Below are 16,778 nucleotides of genomic sequence, written 5' to 3'. Positions count from 1 at the left end.
CTTACCTGAGATAAGGTCACCTTCTCACTAATGCAGGGGTCTCAAACCTTATAAGTATTGAGATCTCCTGGAGGGCTTGTTAGAAACAGATGGCTGGGTCCACCCCCGAGATTCTGATTCCATGGGTCTGAGGTGGGACCTGCAATTTTGCTTTTCAACAAGTTCCAGGTGATGCTGACACTACTGGTCTAGGGACCCCCCACTTTGGGAACCACTGCTCTAAGGATTTTCACATCTGCTTGGATGCAATGTTGCTCAGGGGCCATAGAGAAGCTGGTTGCTTGGTATTTTTAATCCAGATTTCTGGATAAATAGTATGATGATGATAATAATAATATAACTATAAATACCATTTATTGTCTACTATGTGCCAGGCACTTTACTCTTGGGGACTGACTCTCCCCTACTGCTGTGATATAAACTCCACTGGGGCTCCACCAACACAAGAAAAACATCAAGTATGAACCTCTTTGGAAAGGCCAGCAGAATACATTTGCAGAGGAACTGAAAAAGGATTTCTGGCTGAGAGATGAGAACTTCCCAGGTAACAAAGGCACTAGACCTGCTCTCGGTATGGGGCGCCATGGGGAGATTTGCTTCCTGAGTACACATTCTGGAAGGCTTGAGCCCACCCAACACATTAAAGATAAAGAACGGAGTTACTGCATTCTGACACCAGAATATAATCCAGGGAGCAGGAAAGTGTGGTGTGTGGAGGGTAGGAGGCTGGGGTGAAGGGGTAGCTAAGACTCCCCCTCCTCTACCGTTCCCAGAGCGGGCAACAACTGTAGCCTTTGGCAGTAGGATAGAACTGCCAGTGGTACAGGACACGAACTAAACAAATGATGAATCATCACATCCCTGTTCTAAAAGTTCTGTGGTGATGTAACACTAATAAACTTTTCCATCCAGGTGGAAAACACAAAGAAGATTTCCCCAGTCCAGGAAGATTCCCGGGGTGAAGAGAATTGAGTTGGCCTGAGGCAGGATGGTGGTTCAGAACCACGGATGGCTCCGTGACCCTCTCCCAAGTCTGCCCTCACTCACCAACACCCCTTAGTCAGTAGCAGAGGGATGAGGTGTGTGGATGTAGGAACCAAGGGTGAGGCTCTGCAAGCAGCTGAGAGTGATGCTCTGAAGCTGCATAAGGTGGGGAGCAGGTGGGGGAGGAAGCAGGGGACCTTTACTCACAAGGTTCGAATCTTCGGCATGTGGTTGAAGCTGGTGACCAGGATGCGGCTAATGTTGTTGTTATTGAGAGTGCTGCGGAGAGAGAGGAGAAACAGGTCAACAGGGCAGCAGTGTGGCAGGTACCAGGATGCTTATGGAAGGTGGGGAAGGGATGGATGTGACTGCAAGAGGGACCATCCATCAACAGCCATGGGTCAGTTGGTGCAGCAGCCGGAGACAAGTGGACGGGTCTCCAGATGAGAAGAGAATCCCTGATTCCTGTTACAAGTGGATCCCTCCTTTCCTCTGCTGCCCTCTCAGTACTCACTTACCTACCTGGAGCAATAAGCTTGCCTCCTGAAATCCTACTGCGTTCTGAGTGCTTCGTTACAACGTCGCTGATTCCCACAACTACAATGCCAGTTACATATTCTTGGCCTCATTTTAGAGAGAAGGAAACAGATACGAAACATCTTGCTTAGTTGCACACAACCCTACAGGGGAGGCTTTATCCTTGTGTTACAGATGAGGAAGCTGAGCTTCAGAGAAGTAAACCTACTTTTCCAAGGACTCACAGCTATTAAGCTGTGGACATGGGATTTGAACCCAGTACTCGCTTGCTCCAAACTCCTTGCTCTGCCCATTATACATACTGCCTCATGCAGGATGCTATGTGGATAGGTTATTTTATGAGTATTTTCCAGCCATCTTCTGGCTCTTTAAGCACATCTTGTCTGAAGTGAGTCTGTGAGCTCTGTGAGCACAGGGATTCAGTCTCTACTTGCTTGTGCCTCCCGATGACCATGGATGGGGACTCCTCCAGTGCAGCATTGACACTGACTGGTATCTTTGTACAGGGAAAAGGGAAGAGACGGATGTGAGCCCCATAAATGGACCAGAATGAAATCAGGCTGTAGGTAAGTATGGCCCTGGGCTTACCCTTCCAGAAGGACCTATCGCGGGAGCCCAGGGAAAGCATGGCGGCCAAGGAAACCATGTGCAGAGGTGGAAATGTTACGTAGCCGAAGGGCCTGTCTAGGTCGGTTATTTCAGTGACTATGCAGACAGAGGCAACCGTTCGTGGCAAGACTGGACCTAGTTCTCAGCTCTCTGACCCACACCTGCCTCACTCTGCATCCCAAAGAGCAGGAGTTGGATGCAGCCCGTGGTACGCTCCTTCGTGATGGCCACTTGCTCCTGTGCTCCCCCAAGGCCACATCAGATACCCTCTTTTCACCCACCCCCTCCTCTTACCCTCCCACGGGGTCCCACTGGCCCAGGAAGGAGCCTTTCTTTGGAAGCCTTCACTGGTTAAAACAGACTTCTTTTGCCCCTGGCTCTCGGTAAACACATTATCTTCCTCTTAAAACGCCCTCTAACATTTTCTACCTTATGCATTACTACAGTCCCAAGGCCTGGTCCATACATGGTTCAGATTGAGTCTTATATACCCTAGTTGTGTGGTCTCGGGCCAATGATCAACATCTCTTAACCACAGCTTCTTCATCGGCAGAAGGAGGCAGGCAATGGTACCTACCTCACAGGCTGGTAAAAGGCTTAGCAGACAGTACGTGCTCATTGAGGCTACCGTTTAACTGACGTTGGTGGAGAGAATCTAGTCCTGTCCTGGTCATTCCTGTTCCCCTCACACAACGCCAACCCCCAAGGGAATATAAACAGAGGTTTGTCTGGCACACAGTGGCCCCCATACACACCCCACCCCACCCAAGGGGCCCTGCACAGATGCTTTCTCCTCTGGGGACACTAGTCGCAGGAGGATTCCAGGGACCACATACCCCTCACCCCAGGTTATGCCTCAAGGCCTTTGGCCAAAAAGGCCAGGAGGAAATCTATTTACACAGAGGCACAGAACCTAATACTTTTTCCTCCCTCCCCCCCATATTTCTTCTGCACCTACCTTGTGTCTGGCATTATTTTAGGCATAGAGTATGATAAAGAGGAATGAACCAGATTTACACTGCCTGCTTCTGCCCACTCTGGAACTTTACTAATGCACCAATTCAGACACTTGACATTTTATGAAGTTGAACCTACATAGCTATTTTGTTTCACGTGGCTTATCTTTTCTATAAGTGTGTATGTGTGTGTGTGCGTGTGCGTGTGTGTGTGTGTGTGTGTGTGTGTGTGTGTGTGTGTGAATCCATCCTATCTCCATCCACCCAGGAAGTGTTCAGAGCACGTCATCAGACAGGGCGGAAGAATCTGTCCTTCCCATCCATCCGGGCTCTCCTGCCTTGGTAGGGAGTTTCCGAGGAGCGAGGGCTATGCTCGCCATCCCACGCCCTCTCCAGAGGATTAAGAATGCCTCCAGGGCAGAAACAATGCCTTCATTTCTGCTTCTATCCATCCTAGAGTTCTAGGCTCCACACCTGGGGGATACCTAGTTAGGGTCGTTGACTCAATACCGAACAAAAATCTGAGTGTCCCCCTTATCTCTCAAAAAGCAAAGAGCAAGAAGCCTTTGCAGAAAAGAGGCTTCCTTCCAAACCTACCCAGCAACTCAACATCAGGCTGAGTTCACAGCCAGCCCTAGTTTAGCTGAATACACAGTGCAGTTATATGCCGGGCTTGGATTGTAACTGCATCCGGCAGTCGTCCGGCAGCGATGACTTATTAATGTATGACTACACGGATATTTAAATGTGAGCCGTAATGAGGGCTATAAAACATTTACGATAATAGCAATTATTCCCGAACCAAAGTGACTAAACACAGTATTCAGACCTTCATGATTTGCTGTGTGGGGCTGCCCGGCCCAGGGACGTCAGAGGGTTGCTAACCTCTTAGATGCTGATCTCCATGGCAGCTACAGTTTCTTTTTCCCTAATAAACACAGATTTATTCGATTTCCAGTCTTGGTGGCTTTTGCCCATGCAGGGAGCACTCTGCTCTCTCTGGTTCTTGTGTCCCAGCCTAAGCAGCGGGCATTTGATGGAGATGTCACTGTCATAACCCTGATGCAGAAGAGCAGAGTGGGTGAGCATGGCCTCAAAGGCAACGACCTGGTTTAGATTCTGCCTCTGCCACTTACGGCCCGTGCAACCACGAGTAAGTTTTCATAATCTTATTAAGCTTCCTCCTCTGTAACACGGGGCAGAGAGCAGCATTGATCTCACAGAGCTTTCCTGGTGATTAAACGAGATGGTACTAATAATTGCCAACATTAACCGCGAGCTTATTTTATGCCAGGCAGGCACTGGGCTGAGGGTCCTACTTGTCATCTCATTTCTATAACCACCCGATGAGGCAGGCACCTTTCTATCACCTCCATGTCTTGGATGAAGCGAGTGGTGGTCCCAGGACTTAAATCCACACAAGCCTGACTCCAGAAATGACACCTGCCTTAGCTGTCTAAGGCTGCTGTAACAGATTACCACACCTTCTGTGGTTTAAAGCAACGTAAACTTATCCTCATACAGTCTGGAGGTCAGAAGTCTAAAATGGGTTCACGGGACTGTGTTTCTTCTGGAGGCCTCAAGAGAAGAATTCATTTCCTTGTCTTTTGCGGCTTGTAGAGGCCACCATATTCCCTGGCTCATGGCCTCTTCCTTGTATCACTCTGACCTCTTGCTTCTGTTGTCACATCTCCTACTGTTCACTCTGATGTCCTGCCTCCCTCTTAAGAGGACCTGTGTGATGACACTTAGAGCCTGACTGGATAATCCAGGATAACCTCCCCATCTCAGGATTCTTAGTCATATATGCCAAGTTCCTTTTGCCACATAAGGTACGATTCATAAGTTCCTGGGATGAGGATGTGAACATCTTTGGGGCGACATCATCCAGCTGACCATCACGCCCTTGAAACAGGGCACGGAAAGCACACTTGTTAGCACGCTGCCTGGCTCGTAGGCAGTGATCGGTAATTGTTAGCTATTATTATTGTAGCTTCTGTTTGTTTGGTCCTTTGTGGTTTACGGTATACTTTCACATTCATCTTATGTGGTACTTGAAGCACTCTGAGGTTGAAATTATTGTCCCCATCTTGCAGATCAGCAATTTGAGGCTGTAAGACATAAGAGACCTACCCAGGGTAGCAACGAGCTCCTAGAGGATTCAGGACTCTCTACTCTTTCTTTTCACAGTTTCTCCCAACTTTGTCACTGCCTCCTGTTTTCAGGGCAAGTTTGTTACTCCAGCAAAGATATTCTCTGTCATTTCCACTCAGGGACCCAAAGCCAGAAATAACGGAGCAAGCCTCCCATTGCCTCTTGCTCTAGAAACTTTCTTGAAAGTTAATCAACAGAAAAAAATAAATGGTTTGGTCTAACAATGACCCACCTCCACCCCCATTAGATGACTGCCCAAGCCTAACCTATGGTGACCTCATCAACCTCACCTTATTTATTAATTCCATTTCCCGGAAGAGTTTTTCTAGTTCTAGAATCTAGCTTTAATCTCACTGCCCTGTTCTATTGAGAAGATATGCTTTACCCCAAGTCGCCCCAGTTGGAAGCTTTTCTCCAAGTAAGTGCTCTTAATTCAGCATTTTCCGTCAGGTTTCAAGCTCAAGTTCAGGGTCACATTAATTCTATGAAACTTCAAGACTGTCCTGGCCTCCCCTTTTTGTACCATGACAAGCTACTGAATGGGCATTTCAGTATGAACTAGAAATAATGCAATTTCCCCCCATCGGATTTATTTATTTAGTTATTTTTTTAATTGGGGTATAGTTCTTTTACCATGTTGTGTTAGTTTCTACTGTACAGCAAAGTGGAATTCCCTGTGCTGTACAGCAGGTTCTTATTAGTTACCTATTTTATACATATTAGTGAATATACGTCAACCCTAATCTCCCAATTCATCCCACCCCCAACCCCCCGCTTTCCCCCCTTGGTGTCCATATACTCGTTCTCTACATCTGTGTCTCTATTTCTGCCTTGCAAACTGGTTCATCTGTACCATTTTTCTAGATTCCACATATATGCGTTAATATGTGATATTTGTTTTTCCCTTTCTGACTTACTTCACTCTGTATGACAGGCTCTAGGTCCGACCCCGTCTCTGCAAATGACCCAATTTCACTCCTTTCTATGGCTGAGTAGTATTCCATTGTGTATATGTATCACATTTTCTTTATCCCTTTGTCTGTCGATGGACATTTAGGTTGCTTCCATGTCCTGGCTATTGTAAATAGTGCTGCAGTGAACATTGTGGTATATGACTCTTTTTGAATTATGGTTTTCTCTGGGTATATGCCCAACAGTGGGATTGCTGGGTCATATGGCAGTTCTATTTTTAGTTTTTTAAGGAACCTCCATACTGTTCTCCATAGTGGCTGTATCAACGTACATTCCCACCAACAGTGCAAGAGGGTTCCCTTTTCTCCACACCCTCTCCAGCATTTATTGTTTGTAGATTTTTTGATGATGGCCATTCTAACCGGTGTGAGGTGATACCTCATTGTAGTTTTGATTTGCATTTCTCTAATTAGTGACGTTGAGCAGCTTTTCATGTGCGTCTTGGCCATCTGTATGTCTTCTTTGGAGAGGTGTCTATTTAGGTCTTTCTGCCCATTTTTGGATTGGGTTGTTTGTTTTTTTAATATTGAGCTGCATGAGCTGTTTATATACTTTGGAGATTAGTCCTTTGTCCATTGATTTGTTTGCAAATATTTTCTCCCATTCTGAGGGGTGTCTTTTCCCCTTGTTTACAGTTTCCTTTGCTGTGCAAAAGCTTTGAAGTTTCATTAGGTTCCATCCGTTTATTTTTATTTTCACTACGCTAGGAGGTCAGTCAAAAAAGATCTTGCTGTGATTTATGTCAAAGAGGGTTCTTCCTATGTTTTCCTCTAAGAGTTTTATAGTGTCCAGTCTTACATTTAGGTCTTTAATCCATTTTGAGTTTATTTTTGTATGGTGGTAGGAAGTGTTCTAATTTCATTCTTTTACATGTAGCTGTCAAGTTTTCCCAGCATCACTTATTGAAGAGACTGTCTTTCCTCCATTATATATCCTTGCCTCCTTTGTCATAGATTAGTTGACCATAGGTGTGTGGGTTTATCTCTGGGCTTTCTATCCTGTTCCATTGATCTGTATTCCTGTTTTTGTGCCAGTACCATATTGTCTTGATTACTGTAGCTCTGTAGTGTAGTCTGAAGTCAGGGAGTCTGATTTCTCCAGCTCCTTTTTTCTTTCTCAAGATTGCTTTGGCTATTCGGGGTCTTTTGTGTCTCCATACAAATATTAAGATTTTTTGTTCTAGTTCTATAAAAAATGCCATTGGTAATTTGATAGTGGTTGCCCTGAATCTGTAGATTGTTTTGGGTAGTACAGTCATTTTCACAATACTGATTATCCCAATCCAAGAACACGGTATATCTCTCCATCTGTTTGTATCGTCTTTGATTTCTTTCATCAGTGTCTTATAGTTTTCTGCATACAGGTCTTTTGCCTCCTTAGGTAGGTTTATTCCTAGGTATTTTATTCTTTTTGGTGCAACAGTGAATGGGATTGTTCCCTTAATTGTTGTTAGTGTATAGGAATGCAAGAGATTTCTGTGCATTAGTTTTATATCCTGCAGCTTTACCAAATTCATTGATTAGCTCTAGTAGTTTTCTGGTGGCATCTTTAGGATTCTCTATGTATAGTATCATGTCATCTACAAACAGTGACAGTTTTACTTCTTCTTTTCCAATCTAGATTCCTTTTATTTCTTTTTCTTCTCTGATTGCTGTGGCTAGGACTTCCAAAACTATGTTGAATAATAGTGGCGAGAGTGGACATCCTTGTCTTATTCCTGATCTTAGAGGAAATGCTTTCAATTTTTCACCATTGAGAATGATGTTTGCTGTGGGTTTGTCGTATATGGCCTTTATTATGTTGAGGTAGGTTCCCTGAATGCCCACCTCCTGGAGAGTTTTTGTCATAAATGGGTGTTGAATTTTGTCAAAAGCTTTTCCTACATCTATTGAGATGATCATATGTTTTTTTCTTCTTCAATTTGTTAATGTGGTATATCACATTGATTGATTTGCATATATTGAAGAATCCTTGCATCCCTGTGACAAATCCCACTTAATCATGGTGTATGATCCTTTTAATGTGTTGTTGGATTCTGTTTACTTGTATTTTGTTGAGGATTTTTGCATCTGTATTCATTAGTGATACTGGTCTGTAATTTTCTTTTTTTGTAGTATCTTTATCTGCTTTTGGTATCAGGGTGATGATGGTGGTCTTGTAGAATGAGTTTGGGAGTGTTCCTTCCTCTGCAATTTTTTTTTTTTTTTTTTTTTTTTTTGCGGTACGCGGGCCTCTCACTGTTGTGGCCTCTCCCATTGCGGAGCACAGGCTCCGGACGCGCAGTCTCAGCGGCCATGGCTCACGGGCCCAGCTGCTCCGTGGCATGTGGGATCATCCCGGACTGGGGAACAAACCCGCGTCCCCTGCATCGGCAGGCGGACTCTCAACCACTGCGCTACTAGGGAAGCCCCTATGCAATTTTTTACAAGAGTTTGAGAAGGATACCCCGTGGCATTTAAAAGACAGTCCATCTACCTCCCATTTCTCTCTTATAAAGCCCTTACTTACCCCATTATATATACTACATTTCTATTGAGACTAACCTGTATTCTGTCTAGTCTCTTTTCTGTTTTGTCATAATTGGAGCATTAATGTCTAATGAAAAGGGACTGTTTTCCATATTCAAATCATCTGTGTGGACCATGCTACTTCTACCAGTGGATCCCACTCTCTCTTGCTTGTGAGCACTAGAAAGGGGGCATTAAACATTTTTTCCAGGGCACTAGGGGATTAGTGGACTTACTATTGCTCCTATAGTGCATGTAATTGAACACTGGTACCCGGACAAAGTTTGTGTTTCCCTGTGTTCCTTAGCTAAATACTGGGGCATCCAGGCAAGACAAGGGCTCCTAGTCGCAATGTATGCATGAAGCAGTGGTACACATACCGGTCTGTTCCAGGGGTTGGCAAACTACTGCCTAAAGGCTAAAGCCCATCCAATGCAGCCTGTTTTTGTAAATACAGTTTTACCCATTTGTTTATGTACTGTCTATGGCTGCTTTCACATTACAGCAGCTGAGTAGTTGCAACAGAGACCATATGGCCTGAAAGCCTAAAATATTTACTAACTGGCTTTTTATAAACCATGTTTGCTGCCCACTGGCTGCTCTAGAACTGGGCAGTTCCGGTCCTGTCTTTGCCAACGATTAGCTGTGATATGCTGGGCGAGTCACATAACTTCTTGGTAAGGAGAGGGGATTAGGTCAACGACTTTCAAAACTTAAAGACTGTAAAACATCGGCAGGAAAGCCCCAATGGCAAGTGGTAGGGCTGTGATTTAAAACCAGGCAATCTCACCCTAGAATCCACACTTCTTATTCCCATCCCATGCTCCCACCTGGGAAGCTGGGTCCCACTGCTCCTGGAATCTGTAATGCTGTGATGGAATGAAAGCCTAGCAGAAGGCCCTGTTCAAGAGACGGGGCAGGAGAACCCACCTTGGGATGGGCAGGGAATGAACTTGGACAGTGGTTCTCCAGGTGTGGTCCCCAGATCTGCAACATCACCTGTGGACTTGTTAAAGATGCATATTTTCAGTATATGCATCAGGCCAACCTACTGAATCAGCAACTCTGGTGTAGGCCCAGCTTTGTGTGTTTCAATGAATGAGAGGATTCTTATGCAAGCTCAAGTTGGAGAACCAGTGAACTAGGGAAAAGGCTAAGGACAGAGCCTTGACCTGAATGTGGAGGGCAGCACATGGCTGCCCCTGAGACCGAAGGCCTCTTGTGTGGAGAGCACAAGGGAGTTGGGTCTCTTCCTGTTTAGGGAGAGGCCCAAGTTCTTAAGTAGTACGCAGTCCTCAATGGAGGTGGCTGTGATCACTCTTCGAGAGGTCCGACTTGATTTCTGCCCCTGGCTCCCCAATGGTCTCTGATGAGGGCTAAAGCGTGGCTCTCCCTTGCATCACTCAAGATAACCATCTTTGATCTGGAGGAGCTAAGTCCAGCTGCAGCCACGCCACACTGGCAACCTTAATAAGGCTGACATTTCCCTCCGTCTCCTCCGATTAGGCCATTGCTTTGTCAAGCTGTGCTTTCCTGGCTCTGGGTGTAATCTGCGTGTTGTGTGTCCATAACACTATGTAATTGGCTCTAATGCAGCAATATTATCTGTGAGCAGGCATCACATAACTGCAAAACCAGGCATCCACAGTAAGTGCCACTGCAGTCTCCCAGAGTGCCAAGCTTCCCGGGGGTGCTCTTGGAACCCCTCTTCTTCCCCTCCGCACAGGTGGGGATCCAGACTCCTTGGGTCAGATTGACCGTCTTGGTAGCTTGGCCCATTCATCTCCTGTCTCAAGGCAGGTTGACTTCTTCTTAAGTCTAGATAAATAAGGTGGTTCCCTCTTTAAGGGTCACCAGGAAGGAGACTCTTGGTGGGTCATCAGCAGCCATGGCCATGGCAACAGGATGTCTTTTTAAAGTGAGTCTAGAGATTGATTCCCTGACTTGTACTTACAAATGTGGGAGCCCAGTGGCCAGCACTCTAAACTCAGGAGATATAACTACCTCCCACAAGGCCTACATTGCATTCACAGGGCCAGGCACAACCAAAGTAGGCAGAATCATTTCCTAAAGAGCAGATGAGTGCAAACACTGTGGCTGGACCCTGTGGGAAACACCTAACTGGCTGCCATGGGGGCATGAAAGTACAGAGGGGTTCTGGTAGCATGTAGACCTCAAAGGGAGGGTCTGGCAGGGCTCACTTCTGCCTCTCCCTCTTGCTGTGTCAAAGCAGGACTGGCTTGTCCTGGTCTTGCTTGGTGGGTGCTGACTGACAGCCATCATGGTACCAGGAATCAACCACGGTACCTACTGCTGATGACCAGGCCCTTCCACATGCTCCTGGATCCTGGGAATGTGAAAGCTGTTGGCTAGCTCGGCCCATTAGGCTGTGTGTAGGTGGCTTCTCTGTGGACTTGGCCCTGGGAGAGCACACACTGAATGCCACTGGGCCTACCGAGGTCGAGAGAGGCATCCCCAAGCCTCTCTCCCAGCCCAGGGTCTCTCCCCAACTGCACTGACTCAGTCATTTTTGGATGAAGTTCCCTGACTGTTTCCTCCTATCAAAGCTGAACTTGACTTTCTCACCCAGCTATGCACTGTTCTGATTTGGCTGGAAGCTCTGGGAAATTCCAGAAATCAGGAAGGATAATGTACGATAACGTGTCCTTCGAGAAACCTGAACTGATGTTATAGGTTCTCCCATGAGCTCTCTGCTTTCCTCCAATGAGGTGGACTAGTAAAGGATACTACTTTGAGGTGAGCTTGCCAAGAACTTCCAATAAAGATGCCCATGATAATAGCAACAACAATACTGATGCTATTGATCATGTTTTTGCTAATTGCATGCATTATCTCATTTAATTCTTCCAACAATCCTGAGACACTCTGGTCATTTCCACTTTGGACCCTGGAAAGATCAATGAACTCTGCCCCGATCACATAATAGTAGAGTTGTGGAGCCAATATTCAAATCCAGGAAAGTGTCACACCAGATCCTATATTTTTTATCATTACACAAAGCTGCCTCTTACAGGACTGCCTTCGGCAGACATCGGCCGTCCAACTTCCCTGCTGTCCAGAGGTGGAGGTGAATCATACGTGTTAGTGGTAGACTCAGACCTGCCTGGCTTCGATGTGCCAGGGACACAGGTGTTTGCCTCGCTGTCAAGGCTGCTCAAAGCAACAGCATCGCCCGACCCTCCTCTGGTCCCAGGAACAGAGAAAGCTCAGCACGGACAGGAGGACGGTAGTAGAGGCTACAGAGAAGAGAGGGCAATCGTGGCTCAACGCCTTCCAAGGTCCAGGCTTGGCCGATGAGTCTAAGTGTTGCCAAAAGCCGCCCTGACTGTTGGATTGGCCGATTGGGATTTTTCAGAACACCGTGAAGAACCAAGAGTTCAGATCTGCTCCTTGAGAAAAGCTCATCTTTTGCCTGTTTGGAGCAGACAATGAGTCTCTGAGGGCAGATGTGGCAGGAGGAATGAAAGATGGAGGGAGAGAGAAGAGAGAGGAGGGTGGGAAGCCATCTCCCTTACGGTACCTCCTCTCCTGGACTATCACGGGTGCTGCCTAATACCGATTTCCCTCATCTCCCTGAGGACCGTTTAAATTAGAGCTCATAACCATTGTGTGGGCATATAATGAAAACAACTGATGCTGCACTGATCAGTCCATTACTCTCAACTGTTAGAAAACATAATGACCTCACAAGGGGCCTTATTCACTGACGTATAGCAGTCGGGCTCTCATTTGACACCTCAAATTAGCAGCCAAAGCAATAACAGCTGGGGTTTTTGTCTCAATATTTGTACCCGACTCTAAAGTGATTTGGCACTGGGTGAGCGTTATTTTTAAACACAGAGCTCTCACCGCCAAGTCACATTTTAAATGGTCTCCAGGTGTCATGTAAAACCTACAGAAATAAATAAAAACAATCAGCTGCCAATTGGGGCCTCTGATGATATGGATTCCTTAACAAAAGGGCTTGTCTTTGGTTCTGCCTTCATTATACATTCATATTACGACAGGCAGAAACTCATCTCCATCCACCCAGCGGAGCCTCAGTGTTAAAAAAAAAAAAAAAAAGATGCCTGCAAAATAAATGTAAAAAGTGGAAGGGCAAAAGAGAAAGATGAGTCTTCAAATTCCACCATTGCTCAGTCAGATGCTTGCGGTGTAAGTATTCGTGATGCCCCAGTGTTTTTGGTTCCTGGATCCTGAAGAACGCCTTACTCGTTTACTGAGATCATCACGGACACTGCCTAGTGGTGATGCAGTATGATTCAACTGCCTCCCAATGACCAACTGAATTGTAAACTGTACCTTAAACGACAACATGAATGAGATGGCCTCAGTCTCCTAATTCTATTTCATCATCTGTAAACTGGGAGCCTGGACAATCAATCTTGTCTACTATATTATTTAGAAACCAGGCACTTTCCAGTGTGCAAGATGTCTGCTGGGGGTGAAAGAATGACCTCCAACTTACGTGACTGGATAGATGAGTTTGTAATTGAGAGGGAGAGAAACAGACAATTCCACCTCAGCTGCCTTTGAGCCAGGAAGAGAGGAAGAAGGGGAAAGTTCTTAAATACCCACGAACGTGTACACTAAGAGGCGGAAGACAGCACGTCTGTTTTATCCCCCGCTGTGTAGGCAGGACCTAGCTCTGTGTTTGGCACAAAGGATGACTCAATAAATATTTACTGAAGGAATGGGTGAGTTTCCAAATGCGAAGGGTCATGCTTTTGGCATCTTTCGATAAAAAATAGATTTCCACTCTAAACAGCCTTCTAGGCTGATCTGGGAGTACAAAGTCAATTGCCTACAGGAGCGAGGCTTGATAGCTGAGGAACGGAACTGTGTGTAAACACAACTCTACTACTCGGGACCATCGCTTCTCGTTTCAAAGGTCTGCTGCTACGCTGGAATATGGGTGCAGTGCCGCCAGTTTTCTCCTTTTGTTAAAGAGAAAGCCAGACATCTAGAATTTTTATGTGAAATCTCCTTGTTCCTCCATATTGGTGATTAAATCGCCTGAAGGAGCTAAAGTCACAAAGGAAACATACCCAGGGGCTGGATTTGGCTTGCAGAAGCCAGTTTTCAGTCTCTGAACCAAACGGATTACTTTAACAATCTGAATCAAATACAGATATTTAACATCTATATAGCACACATGGGCTACATAAATAAATAAATCATCAAAGTATTTTAATGGCATTGTGGTGCTGTGTGGTTAAAGCCTTCTTCCCATACTGCATCTCCTGAAGGGCAGGCTCTGGCTAAGGCACGCCCCAGGAACCTACTATTCAAACCGACTACCTTTAAACGGTTGAAAATTGATATTTGATGCTTCCCCCCCCAACCATCATTACTCGGGGACAGAGAGCCCTGAAGAAGTGTCTGTTTATAGGGTAAAACTGTGTTCCACCAGGTCTGTGCACTCTTGTCTGGTTTCTGTTTGCTACTCATCAGCTCTGTGGCTAAACACATAAGTTGTTTCTCATGGACGGTTTGGAACTTAGCCACTTCAGAGCTGTTAGCAGAAAAAACTGTACAGCGTGCTGGAAGGAGGCTCTGCTCTTGGGCTGAGATGTCAGAGGGAACTTGTTTTTACCTGCTGATGTTTGTAAGGGAAGGACTCTCTCAGGGAACTGGGTATAGTTTACACTTCGGGCTATTTAAGGCTCAAAGATGGGGTCCTTGGTGCTTACTCATAGGGCCTTGGGTCACCCCTGCTAGCTGGGATCAATGATGCAGAATTTGATCTCTTCCCAGACTGCCCTCTGACTGGGGTACCGGTATTCCCCAAGCAGTGGCTGCAGGACTGGAAGGCTCTAGAAAGGGAGGGTGAGTTCTCCGTGTTGAAGGTAAAATGTTCCCTCTGGTAAAACGCTGGAGATTAAGGGATGGTGAGATGGCTAGGACATAGAGGCTGGCTCCACTAATTTTTGTTTCCTGCCTGCTAATACAGGGAAAGCTTAGATGGCAATATACAGCATTAGGTAACAGTCAACAGACCCATTTTCTGGCCTGGTTCTTCCGTGAAATTTTCCTATAGCTGTGGGCAAGTCACTTAACCTTTCTGGGGAGTTTCTTTCTCTTCAAATGAAGTGGTGGGACCAGTTGACCTCCAGGGTCTTCTCCCGGAGCCTGCAGTTCCACTCTCCAATTTCACTTGGGCTGATGTTGGCTCTAAAATGGCATTTCTGGAAATGGGAGTAGTTTTCCAGAAGGTGGTGGAAGGGATTGTGGATGCCCAGATCTATCCAGGTCTGCATAAAGACAGGACATCTGACCAAACTCTGAGAGCTGCAACCAGCCCCCGCTGTGAAGCATCTGAAAATAGTTGCACGGGGTCGGCTTTTTCTTTCTCTCTTTATGCAGACACCAGGCTCAGCTTCTGCGGGGTTAATGGGCTCGTTTCCCTAACTGCCTGCCGCATCTTCCCCTTATGTATGGAGAAGCAATGGGTCTAGACAATGGGAGTGATTTTCCTCCCTAGTTGACTTTGTGGAAGTCATTTGCAGAGCTGAGAGAAGTGAATAATTGGGATCCAGAAACTAATTCACTCAGAGAGGGTTTTGCTTTGATGGGAGACGGTTTTAATAAGCCTACTCCTGGGCTTCAGTGAAAATAGGTCTTTTGGGGGTATAAGATCCAGATGTTTAAATTAAGAGAGAGAAAGGGCAGAGTGGGGGGGGGGGGAGGTGAGGGGAGTGGCAGGTATTTCAAAGTACCTAGCTTCAGAAAATATACCGTTTAAACACTGTGCTTATTAGTGGATGTGAAATGGCTCCAGGGGTTTGGAGCGGGGCAGGCAGGAGAGCTGGCCTGGTGGCAGCTACGGAGATTTGCAGAGGGCATGCCCCGTCCAAATGCGGTCCTTGCCCCTCAGCTCTAAACCTGCACTGTCCGATCAGGCAGCCACAAGCTACGTGTGGCAATTTAAATTCATATCGAGTAAAATTAAACAAAGCTAAACATTTAGTTTCTTAGTTGCACTAGCCACCTTTCACGTGCTCTAGAGTCACATGTGGCTAGTGGCTATCATACTGGACGGCTCAGATATGAAACGTTTCCTTCATCACAGAGAGTCCTTTAGTGCAGGGGTTCCCGACCCCCAGGCCGCGGAACGGTACCCGGCCTCAGCCTGTTAGAAACCGGGCCGCACAGCAGGAGGTGAGTGGTGACAGACGAGCCTCATCTGCTGCTCCCCATTGCTCCCCATCGCTCGCATTACGGCCTGAACCATCCCCTGCCCACCCCCTACTCCCTTGCGTGGAAAAGTTGTCTTCCACGAAACCGGTCCCTGGTGCCAAATAGGTTGGGGACCGCTGCTTTAATGCACAATGCTGCTCCGGAGTGTCACAGCCACATGTCAACCCAGGGCTGTCACAGCTTCTAAATATTCAAGGGAAGTTGAAATCATATACTTTTCTATAAAATTACCCAGGAGTTAAGGGTTGGGAATGAATTCTAATATTTTTAAACATTGGAAAGACCAAAAAATTAACAAAAACAGAAAGAAATCAATCGATAAAACAGAGCTGATAGCCGGGGTCCTCAAAAGAGAATGGGCTCTCTACAGCTTTTCTACAGTGAGTCCAAAGATGGCCTTGGAGAAACAGAACCATTATTCCCTTCATCTCTCCTCCTCAACATCCCTTACTCGTGTGCGCCTTCAAAGATAGGAAGTGAGAGCTCAGGGAAAGGTAAAAACGATGCTCTGATTCTCCCCAGCTCTGTGTCTCTAGGTCTTCTCCATGCTCTCCTCCCCTCCATAAAGCCAAGTGACAGGAGGGATCAATTTCCTAGGGTCTTGGCTTTCAGGACCCAGTTCTGCAGAGTAATGGACTCTTGGCCATAGGTAAGCCACGCCATCCAATATTCCACACCCTGGGTGGAAGTGGCAGCATCAGTCATAGGCAGGTTTGAAGGGCATTCAAGAGCTGATAAGGGGCGAGATACAAAAGGTGCTCAAACACTGGTCACCGAAGCCACTGTTGGCAGCCGGGGCATGGAGAAAGGGTAGTGTCTGACCATCCGCACAGGAGCG

The 16,778-nt window shown here is 46.3% G+C and overlaps 1 protein-coding gene across 1 annotated transcript in view; it reads right to left on the bottom strand.

Annotated features, from left to right (window-relative positions):
• Window positions 1-16,778, bottom strand: part of SLIT3 (slit guidance ligand 3) — a 612,652-nt gene that overhangs the window by 148,059 nt on the left and 447,815 nt on the right. The window contains exon 7 of the mRNA XM_032625797.1: window positions 1,192-1,263. Within this exon, the coding sequence (XP_032481688.1) occupies window positions 1,192-1,263 (72 nt within the window). The remainder of the gene's footprint in view (window positions 1-1,191; window positions 1,264-16,778) is intronic.

Source organism: Phocoena sinus, chromosome 3 (genome assembly GCF_008692025.1).
Source record: "Phocoena sinus isolate mPhoSin1 chromosome 3, mPhoSin1.pri, whole genome shotgun sequence".
Taxonomy (NCBI): Eukaryota; Metazoa; Chordata; class Mammalia; order Artiodactyla; family Phocoenidae; genus Phocoena; species Phocoena sinus.
Note: the sequence above shows the minus strand (reverse complement) of the source record. Positions and strands in the feature narration are given on the sequence as shown.